Source organism: Sorex araneus, chromosome X, assembly GCF_027595985.1.
Source record: "Sorex araneus isolate mSorAra2 chromosome X, mSorAra2.pri, whole genome shotgun sequence".
Lineage (NCBI taxonomy): Eukaryota > Metazoa > Chordata > Mammalia > Eulipotyphla > Soricidae > Sorex > Sorex araneus.
This window is the reverse complement of record NC_073313.1, coordinates 354,178,849-354,199,732: the sequence shown is the minus strand read 5'-3', so window position 1 is coordinate 354,199,732 and position 20,884 is coordinate 354,178,849. Positions and strand designations below refer to the sequence as shown.

The window sequence follows — 20,884 nt, the reverse complement described above, 5'->3', positions numbered from 1 at the left end:
CCTTCACCCCTCACCGCCTTGTAGAGACAAGATGACTGCAGATTTGCAGGTTTTCTAAGTGCTGAGGCTGGATTGATTTGCCAGTCCCACTTGCTTTCTGTTTGTGAATTTAAGCAGTGCAACCAAAAGTTAGCTCTGGGAGTTTTCTACCTACCTTCTTAATGCAACCCACCACACTTTCCTGCCACTTCTAGGGGAAAAGGATTTCTGGATCAAGATTATCCTCAGACTCCAGGAGGGTTGAGGGTCAGTTACCTCTCAATAAAAGCGTCTTTTGTAGGTAAAGCCTGCCTGGGCCGAGCATCAGTTAGGCATCAGCGGCCTGGGTAGGTGTCTGTGAGCCCTTCTCAGGAGGAAGCCAAGAGGTGGGTAGTTTGCAGATCCCAGGCACGGAATTGACTGCAGGTTGCAGGACAGTACTGAGGAACAGGATAGAAGGAATACGGATGGAAGATGTGGGTAGCAGAAAGAAGATATCTGAAAGAGAAACTTCCCAAATAAGTTCCCACAATGACCCCCTTAATGATCTCAGTTCAGATACAAGGGGGAGTTCAATATTTCAGCTTCCTCTATCCCTCACCCCCATATACTTTTGGCTTCCTTTCTCCCCTTTACTCCTCCCCTAAGCAGACTTGATTTAGGGGTGTCTGGGAGAAGCAGAGAGAAGAGGTCTCTCAGTGGAGCTTAGATCTGTTGGAGGTCCTGGCTAAAGAGACCAGCAGATGCTACGTCGCAGAACCCTCCAGCATGTCTTCCTTTGGACCTTGCAGTTGGGAAGACAGACCCAGCAGTAAAATCCAACAATTCCCCTGTCCTGAGCATACCACCTGCCCCCAAGATCATGCCACACCCAAACATCCTGAAAGCCGAAAGACCCTGCCACTCTCTCCCATGGCTAGGGAGAACATCGAGGTCCTCTGGATGTGACTGCAGGTGGTTGAGTGAGGGAGTATGTGTGGTAGTCCACTTGGCTGTCCCTTGGCTGTCCGTGTTGTCCTTGAGCTGAAGGTATCTCCTGGAGCTATGGTACGGAGGAGTCCGTTTACAGACAGCGGCACGGAGCATGGCTTTTGTCAACAGGGCTCAATAATGGTGAGGCAGAAGAGCAAATATGAGGTCAAAGTTGAGAGGTTGGGGAAAAAGATGTCATGGCATCCAGAAGCCATAGTGAAAGTCAGCGAGAGGACCTGAAGGCACAGGAGCCGGCGATGTGGTGCTGTGTCTCTGGTCCCCCAGGTGCTATTGGATCCTCTGTATGTGCTCACGGGTGGAACTGTGTTTCATTGTGGTGGCCATCCCAGTTTATCTTTGCACTTTGTGGACTTTGCTTCAGAATGTGTGAATTCGTGTTTATCTGTCAGTATGCACTTCTGTGTTTGTTTATCAGCACATCAATGTGTATGTGTGCTTCCAAGTTTCTGTTATCTTTGCAGGAGAGCAATTCTCTGTTGGACTCTGGTTTGCATGGACATAAGTTTCTCCTTGTCAGTGTCTCTCGGTGCTTCAACCTTCCTGGGTCCCTTACATTCTAGGAACTCAAGGTGGTGAAAATGTAAAGGGTTTCTTTTTCCTTCTGAAAATCATGTTGTGTCTTAGCCAGAGGCCACTTTTCTCTGTGAGGGCAGAGTTTGGTGTAATTGAATTCTAATTCCTAAGAAGGCTCACCTACCCTGAACTTCTCTCTTTCTCTTTCCCCTCCCTTTATTTCACCACAGATAGAAAGTAACCACTGCAACGACCACCATGGGCAGCAAAACCTTGCCAGCACCGGTGCCCATCCATCCATCCCTGCAGCTCACCAACTACTCCTTCCTTCAGGCAGTGAACGGACTGCCCGCGGTGCCCTCGGACCATCTGCCCAACTTGTATGGGTTTAGTGCGCTGCACGCGGTGCACCTGCACCAGTGGACGCTGGGCTACCCCGCCATGCATTTGCCCCGCTCCTCTTTCTCCAAAGTGCCAGGCGCCGTGTCCAGCTTGGTGGATGCACGCTTCCAGCTGCCAGCCTTTCCCTGGTTCCCTCACGTTATCCAGCCCAAGCCCGAGATCACCGCAGGAGGCAGCGGCCCCGCGGTGCTCAAGACCAAGCCACGCTTTGATTTTGCCAACCTGGCCTTGGCCGCCACACAAGAAGATCCCTCCAAGCTTGGCAGGGGGGATGGTCCTGGCTCCCCCACTGCTGGGCTGGGTGCTCTCCTGGATGTGACCAAGCTCTCCCCAGAAAAGAAGCCCACCAGAGGACGCCTGCCCTCCAAGACCAAGAAGGAGTTCGTCTGCAAGTTCTGTGGTCGCCACTTCACTAAGTCTTACAACCTACTTATCCACGAGCGGACGCACACGGATGAACGACCCTACACCTGCGACATCTGCCACAAAGCCTTCCGGAGGCAAGACCACCTACGGGACCACAGGTGCGGCACTGCGGGTGGCCGAGTAGAGCACTTGGCTTCTCTCATCTCCTCTCCCTCCTCGATAATGAAGAGATTCTAAGGAGACCTCCCCCCCAACTTCCCCTAGCTTCTGGTAGGGAATTCTGTAAAAGAAAAAGGAAATGAACTAGTCTTAGACATAGGTCCTAGGAAAGAAAATGGGGTTGGACAGAACCTCAGATCAGGTCTCCCTGCATTCTAGCCCTCCCAGCCTCCTCTCCCCTCTGCAATTCCTTACACTGTGTGTCAAAAGTTCCTACAAATGATGGAGATGGCCATATGCCACACAAGGCAATTGAAATATATCGCTAGTGAGATCCAGTCATTTGCTTCTTAGTTTTAATTACTTTTAATTTTAATAACGATACATTAGAGTCTACCCTGTTAGAGGCACAGCTCTAGCAACCAGCCTGCAGGGGTCAGTCCCCTTCTCTCTCCTACAGTGTTAACCCCAACAAGATAAAGAGGTGGTACTTGTTCAACTCCAGAGGGCAGAGAGGGTTGCCTGGCTGGACCTATTTAGGGTCGAGAACTTGGATGCCCCAAATCTTTTTCACCTTCCTTTTCAACCACAAACTCAGCTTTTCCTGGGCTCCTCCTTCCTTACCTCTCCCCGCTGTTTTCTCTGTAGGACCTCCGTTTCCGTGGGAGGGGATCTGGGGCAATTGTTTATAACATTGCATCACTTTGCAAGGACTAATTCTCTGTTTTTGCTCTCAGATACATTCATTCCAAAGAGAAACCTTTCAAATGTCAAGAGTGCGGGAAAGGATTTTGCCAGTCCAGGACTCTGGCTGTCCACAAGACGCTACACTCACAGGTGAAGGAGCTCAAAACCGCCAAGATCAAATGCTAAAAGCAGCCTCCGGGTCGCGAGGACGCTGGGTCATGCCGCCCCCTCCTCCAGAGGGACCAGAAGCCAAGGCGACTTTGGCGGGCAGCGGGAGGGGCTCCTGGGACCTTACCCCAAACCATGTCCCCCGAGTCCCCGGCGCACGCGGAGAACTCCAGAGCCACGCCCCGGGCCACGACCCCGGCCGCCCGGATGGCTCCCCCAGGACGCGGCTAAACTCTTGGCCAAAAGGCGGTACTCACGTGGCGGAAGGGAAACTGCATTTATAAAAAAAAAAAGAAGAAAGGAAGGAAGGAAGGAAAAAAAAAAACACCACCAACAACGAAAGCTTCGCGGAGCTGCAGCGGCGCTCTCCCAGAAGTATTACTTTTTCTATTGTTATTTTATACGTTTTTCTTTAAAATCCCCCCACCCCACCCCCACCCCCATTTACCATATAAGCTTGTAACAGACTGCCAGAGCGAGGGAAGAGGAAGAGACCCCCTCCTTCGCGCCTACCCCTCCTTTCCCTCCCCCCGGGAGCCTGCAAAAGTGTAATCCGTGTATCTGCTTCAACCGGCGGGGGAGCGCCCCTGCCCGCAGCCCGCCGCGCGGCCCGCCCCGGGCTCTCCGAATCCGAAGAAGCATCCCGGGCCGCCGCCCTGGGACTGGAGGCGGCGGGTCCCCAGCTCTCCCGCTCCGCTGCCCAGTCACCGCGCGCGAGCAGCCGGCTAGGAGCAGGGCGTTGTATTGCGATTGGCACTTTATGCTGACCATCGGTAACGGACATTTATCACTGGAGTTTTTTTTTTTTAAGTATTAAATAAACGGTTATTTTACAGGCCTTGCAGGATGGGTGATTTCCCTCCCCCCAAGCAAGAAATCGGGCGGCTTCCTCCTTTGAGAGCCCCCGTAGCTTACCCTCAGAACCTCGTAACTGTTGGGAGCATAGGGTTGGTGTGGGAAAGGAAACTTTCCGGTTCTCATCTACCTTGGGCCCTACACTTTATTAATTTTCTTGCTTTTCGTCTTGGGTCTTAGGATCTCAGTCTCTCCCCACCGCCCTTCTCCCTACCCCCGCCCCTTACTGAAGGACTTTGAGTTCACGAAAACAAAACAAACAAAAAACCAGAAACCGGCCAGAACATCGGACGTGAGAAATTCCAACAGCTCCCAGTGTTGGGGTCGATTAGGGTCCACAAAAAGAACAGAAAGTCACCCGCCTCCCCAGCCGACGTCCTTCCTACCGGACTCCTGCTTAGGGGTGCACAAGAGCCCGCCCTCACCGCCTATCTGGGACCAGGGCAGTGTCGGGACTCCTGGCCCCTCCACCCCACTGCAGAAACCTCAGTTTGCCCCAAATCCCCGAACTGGGGCACTGCCGGGTCTGGCGTGGCACGTGTGGTCGCCACTAACTGGTTAAGATTCCGATGTGTCTTCCACGCAATTCCTCCTCCTTGTATCAGGACCGCCCCCACCTACCCCTACAATTCTCCAGGCCAGAGCTTATCCCCTGCAGGGATCATGGTTCCACACCCACGAAAATTCCCAGCCGGTTTAAATCCTTGTTTGGGGAGGGGGGGGAGGGCGGGGGGGCGGGGGCGGGAAGTTTGGGAGGAGAAATCTGAATCCAGCAGCTGAATCTTTCCCGGGAGCGTCTAGTTCTCCCACTATTAGATGCCCGGGTGGAAGGTGGGGGTGGGAAGGGAGGCGGGGGGGGGGGGTGTGGGGGGGAGGAGGAGGGCGCTCTGAGACTCGGGGCCGGGTTACCCCCAATCCCAGACCCCCATGATAATCCGGAGGTGCAGGCTGTGGTCGGCCTTGCCCCAGCCGAGCCCGGTCGCCCCGGGCTTGTCTATCAGGCGCGCCGAGGCCACGGGGGTGAAATTCCCAGAAACTGGGGTCCCTTCATGACGGTTTCTCGGCCCAAGAAAGCCGGTCGGGATTGTAGGAGTTAAAACTTTTCGGGCCGGTCACTGCGTCGTCACCCCAACCATCCCTAGGAATGTCTCCTGGCCCGGTGGGTGCTAAACTTCCCTGGGCCTGGGACCCGGATGGAGGGTCGCGGTGCTGGAGCTGGGTCCGTGCAGAGGTCCGCCCGTGGCGTTTGGGACCGCGCTCCCCCTGCTGGACAGGCCCGGAGGAGGCGGCCGGCACCCGGCTACCTCCGGGTGTCCTGCCCCAAACCCTGCGCAATTCTCCGTCGCAGCCCGGACACGCCACTCGCCGGGATGTCTGGTCTTGCCCTCATACTTTGGCTGGTCTCCGTGCTTGCTGCTGCGAACGACGGGCAGGGCGCTGCCGAGGCTGAGGCGACACTGACCTCCACCAGCGGGACAAGGACTCAGTTCCTCTTCCCACTCCGGTCCATAAAGCTGTGCGCAGGGAGAGAATGGGAGTCTAGAGTTCAGAAGCCGGACCTCTCGCTGCACTGGAGGGCTTAGTGATTCTTTTTTCTCCCTGCGAGGTGTGTGTGTGTGTGTGTGTGTGTGTGTGTGTGTGTGTGTGTGTGTGTGTACACCTCCCCCCCCCCACACACAGCAGGATTGGGTGAGAGGGGTTCTTTGGTGGCTTGTATTTTGGAGAGCAGCACAGGCTTCTGTGCACACCACAATCCGCCCCCCCCCTTGAGAACTGCTGCTTTATTGGGGTTGGGATGAGTGAGGGGAAATGGCAGTTTGGGCCTTGGTATGGCCCGAGCTCTTGATTATGACTTGTGTTGCACCCAGAGCAGCACACATGTTCTTTTACAGGCCTCATGAGGTTGGGGAATGTTATTCTTCTAAGTCAGTGTGAGCACACACACACACACTCACACACACACACAAAACAGGAGAGAGAGAGAACAGAGAGAGACAGAGAGACAGACAGAGAGAGAGAGAGAGAAAGAGAGAGGGAGAGAGAGAGGGAGGGAGAGAGAGAGAGAGCGAGAGAGCACGCACTCCAACTATTCCATGTTCTGAGGTTCCGTTCTTCCCAGGGACTGTCAGAGTTCACCTCCCCCCATTCTTTGCCTTCCACCCCTCTTCTCCATGCCTAGGCTTTGCTACTAGGAGATTTACAGTAGCAAGAGAGTATTTCCAGCAGTCATCCCCCCACCCTCACCCCACTTCTCCAGGGTGGGATTAAGGAGTGGGGTCAGGCATTGCTCTTCCAGTATTCAGGCCAATCATAATACTCCTGCCTTAGTTTGCCTACCCACTAACTGCTCTTAAAGTTGGTGGACCTCAAAACCACTTCTCAGTGCTGTGTGGTAGTGACAGAGTGACAGTCTATACTAGTGACAATCATCTCATAGATTGTGCAGAAGCAGCAGCAGCGGCAGCAGCAGCAAATGAAAGGAATGGTTAAATCTTCAACTACCAGTCCCCACTGTTGTAAGCGGGGCAATTCCTCAGAGATGTAGTTGAGGCAGTTTCCCATCAGTGCTCAGGGCAGTGTGGGCCCCATGAAAATCAAATACTCGCAGGGTTTCCTTGAGTATCCATCCTGCTAGGGCAGCTTTTGCCTGCTTCACCCTGAAAGTCCCATTTGCTGCCGCTGTCCTTCCACGCTTCTCTCAGGAGTTAACCTTCCATCTCGGGCAAATTTTGTGGGGTAAAGAAGGGTGGCGCTGCCTTCCAGGGTTCAGCTGGGACCCTTCATTGCTAGACTCCCTGGTCATGTGTGTTAGGGGGTCAGCTAACTGGCTGGATCCTGTTAGGAAGGACCAAAGGCTCAAGACATCCTGCATGGAGAACACAGTTGCTAGGCTCTGGGAAAAGATCAGGAGCCACCAGAGGGGAAAAAATGTCTGGGGGCTTCAGTCCTAGGAGGAAGAGGGTCAAGTTCCACTTCCTTTAGAAATGTTTGCTAAGAGTTTGGGGCGCTTGAGAACACCCTTTCCCAGGGAACTTCCTTGCCATGGAATCCAGGGCTCCTCCGGGGTGGGAGAGGATGAGAAACTCGGTGGGGTGGTCTAAGAACCTTTGACATTATCTCAGCTCCACCACCGTGGGATGTGTGGAATCATATCCTCTATCCCCGCCCCTCTGGGCGAATCTGCTCCGAAGATTTCTCTCTAAAGTTTGCATAACCGCCCCCCCCCTTCCCAGAGCAATAGGATATCAGTTCTGTGACAGCAGCGCGCTTTCGCTGCTGACGTCACACAGGCGTCTGGCCACAGCGCAAGGGATCTGCGACTGGCACAGCGATATCTCATTTACACGGTTCTGTGACGCTGATGGGCCCTGCCGGGAGCAGTGACACCAAAGGCTTCCAACATTGCCGGGCCCCGTCCTGCAAATCCTGACCATTCCTGGCGCCAAGTATCGGCTCATTCGAACCACCAGAATCCGCAGATCCCAAATGCTGGCAGGTGCTTTGAGAGAGGGAGCGTGATCGGCAGCGTCCGGCTCCTGGAATCTCAGGGCTGGGAAAGGTGTGCACGCTCCCTGGCCACTTTCCCAGCTGGAGCGGCCGCAGCCTTCGCCCAGTTAGCCCCGCCCCGCCCCGCCCCACATGACTCCGCCCACTTAGCCCCACCTCTCTCATTGTTCCACCCAATCACCTCTCCTCTCCCAGTCTTAGCACCGCCCCTCGCACTCGCCGTCCCGCCCTCCTCCCGCGCCGGATTAGCGCACAGGCGCAGAAAATCGGCGCCGCGGGGAGCCGAGCGCGGCGGCGCACGGAAGCGCCAGCGTCCTGGGGCGGTCGCTCGCCACGTCTCCACGCTTCACTAAACGCTGCGTGACATCGCGGGCGCATCCAGCCACCAGCATGTAGCCGGAGAGAGACACAGAGAGAGAGGAGCCCCGTGCAGGAGAGCAGCTCCGGGTTCATGTGATCTGGAGCTCCCTGGAGTCGGTTGCGCGGTCTCGAACCCTTTTCATGGTTAGGTGCAACCCAGGCTTGACCTCCCTCTCTGCCCCGCAGTTCTGCACTCTGGTCTCACGTAGAGCTAAACTGAAGGTCCCAACCACTGTAGGAGTTAATTTCCCCCTAAGGACGCGACAACAGAAGTAGCAGGTCAGCCCACGAAGCAGCAGCCAAAGAAGAATTAGGAGGTGCATTGCATTTTAGTGGGAAAAGGCAGAAAGACTCACCTGTGACATCCCAGTACCCTGCTTTTCCGATTCCTGCCCCAAATCAGCGTTTCTTCTAAGTACAGGAGAGAGACTCTTCTGCTCTCCTCACCGATCCCGTTAAACTGTCGTAAAGGTCAAGTCATAGCTGTTTTCTTGAACTTTTCTTCACGACTTGAACCCCCAGACGACCCTACATAGCTCTTGAATGCATAAGAAATTTCTCCTGAGAACTTGTAGGTGTTACTCCCGAGCACAGAGCCATGAATAAGTCCCGAGCTCCACTGGTTGTGGGCCCCAAACCAAAAACAAACAAACAAACAAACAAATAAATAAATAAATAAATAAATAAATAAATAAAACCAAATTTTTTTAATTTGTTTTTCAGCCTAGATCTGTCCTGGTAGGGCTGGGGGCTAAGGGTGCGCATTTGGGGTTCTGGACTCAGAATTGTCACATACAAGGCAAGCATCTTGTTTACTGTCTCTCAGACCTCTAAGACAAAATTTTTTTGGGGGGGTCACACCCTGCGATGCACAGGGGTTACTACTGGCATTGCACTCAGGAATTACTCCTGGCGGTGCTCGGGGATCATATGGGATGCTGGGGATGGAACCTGTGTTGGCCTCGTGCAAGGCAAACGCCCTACCCGCTGTGCTATTGCTTAGCCCCAAAGATGAAAATTTTTATACAACATAATTGAAAGGATAGTAGAACACTGCTCTCATATGGTCATCAGAGTCCACAACTGACACTGTTGTTTCTCTCAATGTCCTCCCTGAACCATTCACAATTTAGCTCCAGATTTTATTATGTCTTCATATATTTCATCCCTGAAGCACACATCCATTAGAAATAAGAATATTATTCTGTAGAGCCACATAACTAATATCCAAGTAAAATTAATAATTTAATATCAAATGCCCACCTACATTCAAGTTTACAAGCTTGAAATTTTAAAACTCATTGTAAAACTTCCCATTCCAGTTGCATTTTTTACCTAGAACAGTTCTTATTGACATTTTATTTTGTAAAAAAGTACTACAGACTTGAAATTTGCAAAGACAGAGACGTGCCATGCACCCTTCACCCTGTTTCTGTCCATGGTTACATCTTCCATAATGATAATGCAGCATCATAATCAGAAATTGATATTTGGTTTAATGTGTATATACTCTATATACTCTATGCTGGTGGTGTGTGTGTGTGTGTGTGTGTGTGTGTGTGTGTGTGTGTGTCGGGGATGAAGTAGATTGGGGAATGCAACAGCAAAGGCAGAGTCCTGTAGTCACAACTATAATCAATATTCCGAAACACGTTATCACTACAGACACCTATTGGTGTCAACATCTTTTGCTTAGACCAGACAACTGTACAGATAGATTTAGACAACCCAAGAGAGGGAAAATTTATCACACTTAGCCATTTTTTTTCTTAATCTTTTTTCTTTTCCACTGGGTTTTCTTATTTATTATTTTACCCTTTCTGTTTTGAGAATAGTTTAGTGATTATTTTAAGGTAGGTATATGCTGTAAACATTCCCGTAATTTTCTTTAACCCAGAATTACTTTTTTCCCTCTTTGATTCCTGAATGATAGTTTCACGAGGTACATAATTTTGAGTTGGCAGGTCTTTCTTTTTAGCACTTAAAAACTGTTATAAGGTATTTCTCTCTTGCTGCTTTCAAGATATTTTCATTTCTTGGATTCTTTAATTTTTAGAATTTTGGTTAAGATCATTCTTGGAGAGGTCAGAAAGATAATATGGGAGTAAGGTTCTTACCTCACACGTGGCAGACTGGTTCAAACCCCAGTATCACATTTGGTCCCCCAAGCACAGCCAAAAATAACCCCTAAGCATAGAAGCAGGAGTACTCCATGAGCACAATGAGTATGGTCCCAAGACAAACAAACAGACAAGCAAAATGATGACTATTGTTGTGGATTTCTCTGGGTTTTTCATTTGTGGAGTTTACTCAGATTTTTTTAATTAATTGGAAAGAAAAGGTTTTAGGTATCACTGTCTCATCGATTTGCTCAAGCGGGCACCAGTAAGGTCTCCATTGTGAGACTTGTTGTTCCTGTTTTTGGCATATCAAATACGCCACAGGTAGTTTGCCAGGCTCTGCCATGCGGATGAGATACTCTCAGTAGCTTGTCAGGCTCCCCAAGAGGGGCAGAGGAATCGAACTCGGCGTGCAAGGCAAACGCCCTACCAACTGTGCTATCACTCCAGCCCTAGCACTACAAAATTTTAATAGAAAATTTGATTCAGTGTATTTTCTCTCTCGTATTTAGTTTGGGTAATTGTAGGATAACATAGCCTCAGGTAGTTTAGGTTTATTGGGTTACTCCCGTTACAGTGCTCCTATTCCTCTTTGTTTATTTGTAGTTTCTTTCTTAGTGTTCTGTTGACTTGTAAATAATGTTTTTCTCTTCTCCTTGAGTCCTTTGCATAGTTTATTCAGAGCAAGTCCTTTTTGTATGGACACAGGAAGACTTAACAAATGTTATGCTTTTGTAACCTGGGAGTCATTTGACTCTACATGATGTTTTCCTCCAGGGCATCTGTTCTCTTGACCTAAGCCTCAGCAGCCCTTACTTCCTAGCATCCCCAAAGCAGGGTCCTGACGAGGGAAGAGACGAACCCAGGGCAAGCTGTGAGTTGTGTGCTACCCTGGCATCGAGATGGGCCTGGCCAAAGTGCCTAATGCTTAACTATAAGTTAAGAGCTTGATCAGGTAATTCCTATCTTCACTCTTCCAGGTTCTGTCCCTCTATTCCACCATTGAGATTTCACTTTTTAAGTTAAAAAAAATTACCCTTTTAAATACAAAATTTCCATATTACATTCTTTTATTTATTTTCTGCTGTGATTTTCTATTTTATGGTTATTTTCAGGACTTCTAATTACTCACTGAAGGAGTAAATATGGTTGAGAAAACCATATTTGTACTATCAGGGAACTGATAGCTGTTGGTGATTTTTTCTCTTTCAAGTTAAGACTTTCCTGGTTTTAGGCCGGCGCAATAGCACAGTAGGTAGGACATGTGCCTTGCACGCGGCCAACCTGGGTTCAATCCCCGGCATCCCATATGGTCCCCCAAGCACTGCCAGGAATAATTCATGAGTGCTAAGCCAGGAGTAACCCCTGAGCATTGCTGGGTGTGACCCAAAAAGCAAAAATAAAAAAACCAAAAAACCCAAAAAACAAAACATTCCTGGTTCTTGGTCTGATATTAGAGTTCTGATAAGATTTTTTGATTAAAAGTTTTGCCATTGTAAGAGTTGATTGTGTTTAAGTCTGTTTCAACAGATACCCTCTGCTGAGGGGGTAAAGGTACAAGCTTGCCGCTTGGTCTCCCTTGACACTCTTGTCCTAGAGGGATACCATATTAATCATTTGTTGGAGGTGACACCCCTGTCTCCCTCATGTCCTAGCCTCCTTTGGGGCCTTCTATATTGGGAGAGGAAAGATTTTATTTTTTGTTGCTGTTCCCACATGCCTTGTAAGGACGATGGTGGTGATAGTCCTTATTCCTCCTGGATGACTGAATAAGTTTAGCTGTCCACTCTGTCTTCTCAGATACAGTTGCAGATGTGTGTGGGGGATGGCAGGGAGGTGATGATGGAGGAAGTATCACTCTTTAACAGCTGGAAAAAAATAAAAGTCTAAGTTCCCTTCTCAGTCTTTACATCTTGAAGCTCTATTTTGTTGTGTAAATGAACCTGTGTCAACCTTATAGAACTGTACACTAAGAGATGAATACATGTCCTCACAAAATGTTCACATCTGAGGATGGGTCTCTTATTTTTCTAAGATGAATCTAGATTGCCACCCTAACATATTGTTCCATTTTAAATTTCATATTACAAGATTATTGCCTCATATTTTGACATAAAATCCTCTGGAATGGTCTTTTATTAGAAGACCATAAAACTTTTAACTGTATTCAACTGATGGTAGGTAGGGGTTCTGTGAATGAAATGAACAATTGATACTTATACATTAGCTGAAACCTTTTGAGTTTTGACCCAGTAATATTGAGACTTTGTATTAGTTTGTTTATGGTAATAAAAAATCTTAGTATAAGTAGTGTCTGGGAACATAGATTCATTCCATTCTGCTATGAGCTTGTCTGGTTTTCAGATCATAATTTTTAATCCAGATTTGTCCATAGAATTTTAAGCCTCATTAAATTTTTGGCAATGAAATTTTAGGAATCTATCCAAATTTTTATAAAATGTTAGGTTAATTTCCTTCATTGTCAAAGTTTATTTTAAAAGGGATAGTACTTTGTTTTGTTTTAAAAATAGTGCCTCAAAGATTTCTTAATGGTGTCTTGGTTAGAAAGACATAATTATCAAAGCAAAAACTTATCCTCAGTTAATACTTTTGATTGTTGAAGATATCTGACTTATGCCAGAGTTTAGGTTAAATGTGGACATAACTGAGACAGTCAGTAGCTGTCTTTCCCATATAAATGATGTTGTGATACAGCATTTTTTTTTTTTTTTTTTTTTTTTTTTGGTTTTTGGGTCACACCTGGCGATGCACAGGGGTTACTCCTGGCTCTGCACTCAGGAATCACCCCCGGCGGTGCTCAGGGGACCATATGGGATGCTGGGATTTGAACCCGGGTCGGCCGCGTGCAAGGCAAACGCCCTACCCGCTATGCTATCACTCCAGCCCCGATACAGCATTTTTTGAGTAAATCTGGACAGTGCAGTAGATGATGTGGATGGGAGGAAGAAAAGATCAGGAGATCTTTGATTTTAAGCAAGTTTTCTTGCTGAACTTTGATGAGTTATCTAAGTTAAATTCCACTGCATCTCTGGACCTCAATTTTCTTACCTAAAATGTTTTTTTTTCCTAATTTTCTACATGTTCTCAGAGAAAATTGAAATTTGTGTCATAAATACAGATCTTGTTGCTGAAGATTTTTTTATGTAGTCTATTAAAAATTTGCAAATTTGTGGATTTTTAAAATTTCTTTTTTTCTAAAAATGTCTTAAAATAAAGAAAATCTTAAAACTGCATGAGATAGGGACTAGAGAGATAGTACAGTGGGTAGAACATCTGCCTTGCTCATGCCTACTATACTATCAAAGATCAAAGTCATCTTGATCCCTGGCAACCTCTATGGTCCCCCTAGCCTGCCAGGAGTGGTCCCTGAGTGCAGAACCAGGAGTAAGCACTGAGCAGTGCCAGATGTATCTGTTCCAGATGCCAGCAGGCCCATAACAAACAAAATGAAACCTATATTGTAAAGGGCACCTGGATTTTCTAATAAGCATGAGATAGATATATAATTTTTGTGCTTTATTAGCAGGATTGACTTTGGTTCTGTGTGAAAATAAAATTAATTTTCCTCTTCTAGTTTCTCTGATTTGTCAGTGGTTAGTGTCAGTGGTTATATATATATATATATATATGTCATACATGCAAATTCATACAGAAACCTTGCACATGGCATACAGAATTGACTAGCAGACATAGTGCCTTGAAATAAATACAATTAGAAAATTAATCTCATATTTAGAAAGTAGACTGAAGCCTGTTGAATTCCTTGACTTCTCCTAGAAGCATAATCCAAGCAAACAAACTGCTCAGAATAAAAACAATTAAAAAAACCAAAAAAATTGGAATAATGCACACAGGTTTGTAAATTGGGGTTTCTAGAGAAACAACACATATTCAGTCAGAATTTTAGAGGGAATATTTTAGACGGCCTCTAACTACTACCTTTAGAAGTAGGTAGGTCTCCTCAACTATGTGGTATTAAGATGAAAATTTCTCAAAGACCATCTGTAGGTGACAAGGATTCCCACCTCTATACTTGGTGGACCAGACGTCTCCCTTCATGCCAGCGTTGATTTAGAGTTCTTCTGTGTGGCAAAAAGCTAGCAAAGAATTTTTGTAGATTTTTAAAAATCTTTTGTTTGAAATCTTAAAATAATCTTAAATTAGGGAATGAGCCAAAGCTAGGTCTGACAAGATTGAAGATGTGGATGTGACTGTCATTTCACAATTGGTTGGCAAGTCAACTTCTGAAGCAGGGGAAGAAAAAGTGAAGCAGTGTTTATAGTGTTGTCTGTGTCCCTCATATTAGTTTACTTCCTTGTCCTATAAATCTCTCTGAACAGCCCATTAGCCATAGGCCAGCAGTGCAGCCTCTGAGGAAGCCAGGTACCCTTTACAATGTAGGTTTCATTGTTTTCCACAATGGGTGCTTGTTTGGCATCAGGTCCTTTGAGGTGTTTGGAAAAACCCTGTGTAAATATGTAGCCAGAAAGACAGAGGCATTGCAGACTTTGCCTCTCGTTGCCCTGGGGTCATGTCTCCCTCTGACTGACAGGCTTGCTTCTAGAAGCTGCCTTTTTTGAAACGGTTCCTATTGACAGGATGATTTCCGAGATACCAATAAGATGATCTCTTTTGAGAAACAAACATCTACTCTGTTAACTTATTCCCCTAAGGTCCAGCCTCACTTTAAAAAAAGAATTTTTAAAATTATTTATTATTTATTTTAATGAAACACTGTGAGATACAGTTACAGACTTACAAACTTGCACGATTACCTTTCCGTCGTACAATGTTCAAATACCCATTCCTCCATCATGGCCATACTCCATCACCAACGTTTCCAGTATCTCTCCCCGCCGCCACCGCGCCCTGCCTCTCTGGCAGGCACATTCCCTCTTACACTCTCTCTCTCCTTCTGAGTGTTATAGTTTGCAATACCTGTCCTAAGAGGCTATCATGTTTGGTCCATAGTTTACTTTCAGCACACATCTACCAGTGTCACTTTTTCCTGAACCTCTCTTTCCTTTATGAGCGGTAGTTAGAATGAAGAACATGAGGAGGAGATAGCTGTAGTTTCATTCAGTAAATCCTCACCTTATATAAGACACTGTATAGTAAGACAATTTTATTACATGGCTCCTAATTTGATAATTCAAATTATTTTTCAAAAATTTTTATACATTATTTTTTGCCAAAATTTTATTAAAGCACCGTAAATTAAAAAGTTATTCATAGTTGGCTTTTTGACATACAATATTCTATCACAATCTCACCACCAGGGTCAACTTCCCTCCATTTTCCCACATTCCCTCTCCTACCCTCCATCCCCCACCTCCCCAGCCTGCCGTCTTGACAGGCACCTTTTAAATCTGGTTATTAAAGTTTGGGTCTCATGATTTCAGTGTTGTTGCCTTTGTGGTTTGGATATTCAGCTCAGTCATTCCTTAACACCAGCCATTGTAGCTGAGTCCCTTGATCCCTACTTCTGCTGCTTCTCATCTATCTCTTCTCTGTTTCCCCTTCACTCTATTTTTTTCTTCTTCTCCCTATAGTTTGAGGCCAAGGGATGATTTATGCACCCTCTCTTTAAACCATTGCACTTCTTCATCTGGTTACGCTAAATACCACATATAAGTGATACCATCCCGTGTTTGTCCTTCTTCTGGCTTATTTCATTTAACATGACATCTTACAGCTCCATCCATGTTGCAGCAGATTTCATCATTACCTACAGCTCTGTAGTATTCCATTCCACACCTTCATGATCCACTGATCTGATTTTAGACATCTAGATTGATTCCAAATCTTTGCTATTGTACTGAGTGCTGCAGTGAATAGTGGTGTGCATATGTCCTTTTGAAGGAATTTTTTTTCTGTCCTGGCAGTAGATACCCAAAATTGGAATTGCTGGGTCATAGGATAGCTCAATTTTAAGTTTACTGAGAATTCTCCATATTGTTTTCCATGGGATTAACCAATGTTCTCACGAACAATTGAGGAGAGTTCCTTTTACACCACATCTTCTCCAACACAGAGTGTTCCCATTATTTTTGATAATGTGCAATTCTTACTGGTGTGAGATGATATCTCCTTGTTGTCTTCATTTATATTTCCCTAATAAGTGATCATGAGCATATTTTCATATGTCTACTGACCATCTGTTTGTCTTCCGCAGATAAGTCCCTGTTTATTTCCTCTCCCCATTTTTTGATTTTGTTGTTGCTTAGCTGTGTGAGTACTTTATATATATCCTGGATATCAACCCTTTATCTGATGTGTTGACCACAAATATTTTCTCCCATTCAATTTGCTCTTTTATAGTCGTAGCTTGTGCTTCTTTTGCCATGCAGAAACTCTTTAATTTGATGTAGTATCATTTGCTCATTTTTGATTCTGTCACTTTGCCAGTGGCATTGTATCACTATATCAAGATCCAAGATCTGGATTTGAGGCCCAGACCTTGGAATGTTCTGCTTATATTTTCCTTGATGTTTTATAGATTCTAGTCTGATCTCAAGGTCTTTGATTCACTTTGAATGGACTTTTGCATAATGTGTGAGATACGGTTTTAAGTTTTTGCATGTGGTTGTCCAGTTTTGCCAGCACCATTTATTGAAGAGGCTGTCTTTACTCCATTTCATGCTTTCGGCATCTTTAAAAAATTAACTTACCATGTATGTGGGGGTTTGTTCTTGGCTATTCTATTCTAACCCACTGGTTAGTCTAGCCTAATTCTAATACTATGCTGTTTTGATCATAGTTTAGAGTTAAGTACTGAGACAACCTCTGAGGTTCCCCACTCCCCATTCCCCAGTTACTTATTTTTCAGTATAATTTTGGCTATTTGGGTTATTTTATGATTCCATATGAACTTTATTAGGGACTGTTCAAAGTCCTTGAAGAATGTCGTCTGAATTTGGATAGGAATTGTATTGAATCTTTTTTTTTTTACTTTTTGGGTCACACCCAGCAATGTACAGGGGTTACTCCTGGCTCTTCACTCAGGAATTATTCCTGGGGTTCTCAGGGAACTGTATGGGATACTGTGAATTGAACCCGGGTTGGCCACGTGCAAGGCAAATGCCTTACCCACTGTGCTATCTCTCCAGCCCATGTATTGAATCTGTATAGTAGTTTCAGTCAGATTTTGACAATATTAATTCTTCCAAACCAAGAACATGGAATATTTTTTTCATTTTCTAAGGTATTCTATTTCTTAAGTGTTTTGAAATTTTCATGGTATAGATCTCCCACCTCTTTTGTTGTTAGGCTGATTCTTAGATACTTGATAGTCTTGGACTCTTTTGCATGAAATAGAGAGAATAGAATATTATTATTTGCTCTCTCTCCTGTGATTAATTATTTGAATATAAGAATATGACTGGGCTGGAGTGATAGCACATCGGGAAGAGCGTTCGATTCCTCTGCCCCTTACAAAGAGTCCAGCAAGCTACCGAGAGTATCTTGCCTTCAGGGCAGAGCCTGGCAAGCTCCCCGTGGCCTATTTGATATGCCAAAAACAGTAACAACAAGTCTCACAATGAATATATTACTGGTACCTGCCTGAGCAAATTGATGAGCAACCGGACAGTGATGACAGTGATAAGAATATGACTGATTTTTGTGTATTGAATATGTAGCTGGCCACTTTGCTGTATTGGTTTATTGTTTCATGTTTTTAGTCAAGTCTTTTGGGTATTCTATTTGTAACATCATGTCATCTGCAAATAGAGATAATTTGACTTCTTCTTTTCCAATTTTGATCCCTTTGATTTCTTTTTCTTGTACGATTGCTATTGCAACTACTCTAATATAATGTTGAACATGAGATAAAATAGTGGGCATCTTCGCATAGAGCCTGATCTCAGTGGGAATTCTTCAATTTTTCACTATTAATAATAATATGTCTGGGGCTGAAATGATAGCACAGCGGGTAGGGTGTTTGCCTTGCATACGGCTGACCCAGGTTTGATTCCCAACATCCCATGGTCCCCTGAGCACTGCCAAGGGTAATTCCTGAGTGCAGAGCCCAGGAATGACTTCTGTGCATCACCAGGTGTGACCTCCCCCCAAAAAATGAATAATATGTACTATTGGCTTGTTACAGAGACTTTACGAAGGTTCCTTCCACTCCTATTTTGTTGAGGACTTTTTAAATCCTAAATGGATGTTGAATCTTGTCAAAAGCCTTCTCTGCATCTATTGAAAAGATCATATGAATTTTATCTTTTCTTTTACTGATGTGATGTATTATGTTAATTGATTTTAATATATTGAACAATCCTTGTGTAACTGAAATAAATCCCACTTGGTCATAGTGTGACTTTTTTTTTAATATGCTGTTGGATTTGGTTTTCTAACATTTTGTTTAGGATTATCGCATTGGTGTTCATCAAAGAAATTGTTCTGAATTTTTCTTTTTTTTTTAAGTAATTTCTCAGTTTGCTTTTCGTATCAGTGAATGTAGGTGCTATTAGGAAGGATTCCTGTTTCTTTGATGTTATGGATAAGGTTAAGAATTAAAAATCGTGGCTGGAGTGATTGCACAGTGGTTAGCTCATTTGCCTTGCATGACACCAAACTGAGCTCTATTCCCAGCATCCCATATGGTCCTCTGACCACCACCAGGAGTAATTCCTGAATGCATGAGCCAGGGATAACCCCTGTGCATCGCCGGGTGTGACCCAAATTTAAAAAAAAAAAAAGAAAAATCACCAGTACACCCATCTGAATGAGGAGTTTTGTTTTGGGGGAGATTCTTGATTACTGTTTCAGTTTCCTTTCTTGTGATATGCCTGTTCAGGCTTTCTATTTTTTTTCTTTCAGTTTTGGGAGATCACATGTTTCTAACAATTTGTCTCTCTCTTTCTTTTTCCTTTCTTCCCTCCTTCCTTCCTTCCTTCCTTCCTTCCTTCCTTCCTTCCTTCCTTCCTTCCTTCCTTCCTTCCTTCCTTCCTTCCTTTCTTCCTTCCTTCCTCCCTCTCTCTCTCCCTTCCTCCCTTCCTTCCTTTTTTCCTCCCTTCCTTCCTTTTTTCCTCCCTTCCTTCCTTCCTCCCTTCCTTCCTCCCTTCCTTCCTCCCTTCCTTCCTTCCTCCCTTCCTTCCTTTTTCCTTCCTTCCTTCCTTCCTTCCTTCCTTCCTTCCTTCCTTCCTTCCTTCCTTCCTTCCTTCCTTCCTTCCTTCCTTCCTTCCTTCCTTCCTTCCTTCCTTCCTTCCTTCCTCCCTTCTTTTTTTCCTTCCTTCTTTCCTTCCTTCCTTCCTTCCTTCCTTCCTTCCTTCCTTCCTTCCTTCCTTCCTTCCTTCCTTCCTTCCTTCCTTCCTTCCTTCCTTTTTAAATTTTCTTTTTGGGTTACACCTGGCAATGCACAGGAGTTACTTCTGGCTTTGCACTGAGGAATTACTCTTGGCGATGCTCAGGGGACCACATGGGATGCTGGGAATCGAACTCGGGTCAGCCGTATGCAAGGCAAACACCCTACCTGCTGTAATATCACTCCAGCCCTAATCTGCCCATTCTTTTAGGTTCTCCAATTTAACTGAACTGTGTTGTTTATAGTAAGCTCTTGTGATGCCTTGGATTTCTGAGGATTCTCTTATAATTTCTGCCCTTTCATTTCTGATCCCATTTATTTGGTACTTTATTTTTCCTCATGAATCTAACTAGACATGTGTCTATCTTATTTATTTTTAAGAATAAGCTTCTGGTTTCATTGATTTTCTATGTTGCTTCCTTAGTTTCTATATCACTGATTTCTACTCTAAATTTTTATTATTTCCTTCCTTCCTCTGGTCTTTGCATTCATTTGTTGTTGATTCTTCAGATGATTGAAATGTGCATTTAGGTTACTGATTTTATCTTTCTCTTCTTTTATAATGTAGGCCTGTTTTGCTATGAGTTTCTCTCCAGTGTGGCTTTTACTATGTCCCATAAATTTTGATAACTTGTTCCTTTATTATCATTAGTCTCATGGAATTATTTTTATCTATTTCTTTTTGTCCTCTTTGATCCAGCTGTTATTTTTAATACCCTGTTGTTCAGTCTCCAAATGGTAGAGTTTCTTCATATCTTCTTTTTATGTCTATCCCTATGGCATTATGGTCTAAATGGATATGTGGTGTGATTTTTATACTTGTGATTTTATATACGTTTATCTGTGGTCTCATATGCGATCTATCTTGGAGAATGTCCCATGTGCAATAGAGAAGAATGTGTATTCAGCTATTTGAGCCTGGTATATACCCACTAATCCCAGCTCTTCTAGTTCTTAGTTTAGTACTCTTATCCCTTTACCGATATCTTGTCTAGTTGATCTGCCTAGTGGTGACACTGGAGTGTTGAAGTTCCTCACTACTATTGTGTTTCTATCCATATGTTTCTTCAGGCTTGTGTGCAAAAGCCTTATAACTGTTGATCACATTTGGTGCATATAGGATAATTATAGTTAGTACTTCTTGATCTATTCTTTCCTTAATTATATATGATATCCATCTTTGTGTCTAATTAATTTCCTTAAATTATATGTGATATCCATGTTTATGTCTAATTAATTTCCTGTTTGATCTGATAAAAATATGGCTGTCCCAGATTTTTTCTGTTTATCATTTGCTATTTAGACTGTTTTCCATCCTTTCACTCTGAGTCTATGTCTATTCTGTCATCTCAGATGTGTCTCTTTAAGCAGCAAATGGATGGATTTTATTTTCTGATTCAGATCTTTTTATGGGAAAATTCAGTCCATTGATATTCAGAGAAAT

General features: G+C 45.0%; 1 protein-coding gene across 1 annotated transcript in view; it reads left to right on the top strand.

Moving 5' to 3' along the window:
* Window positions 1–3,574, top strand: part of OSR1 (odd-skipped related transcription factor 1) — an 82,899-nt gene extending 79,325 nt beyond the window's left edge. Inside the window, exons 4-5 of the mRNA XM_055123560.1 lie at window positions 1,716–2,411; window positions 3,150–3,574. Coding sequence (XP_054979535.1) covers window positions 1,744–2,411; window positions 3,150–3,285 — 804 coding nt within the window. The 5' untranslated portion in view covers window positions 1,716–1,743 and the 3' untranslated portion in view covers window positions 3,286–3,574. The remainder of the gene's footprint in view (window positions 1–1,715; window positions 2,412–3,149) is intronic.
* The last annotated feature ends 17,310 nt before the right edge of the window (window positions 3,575–20,884 follow it).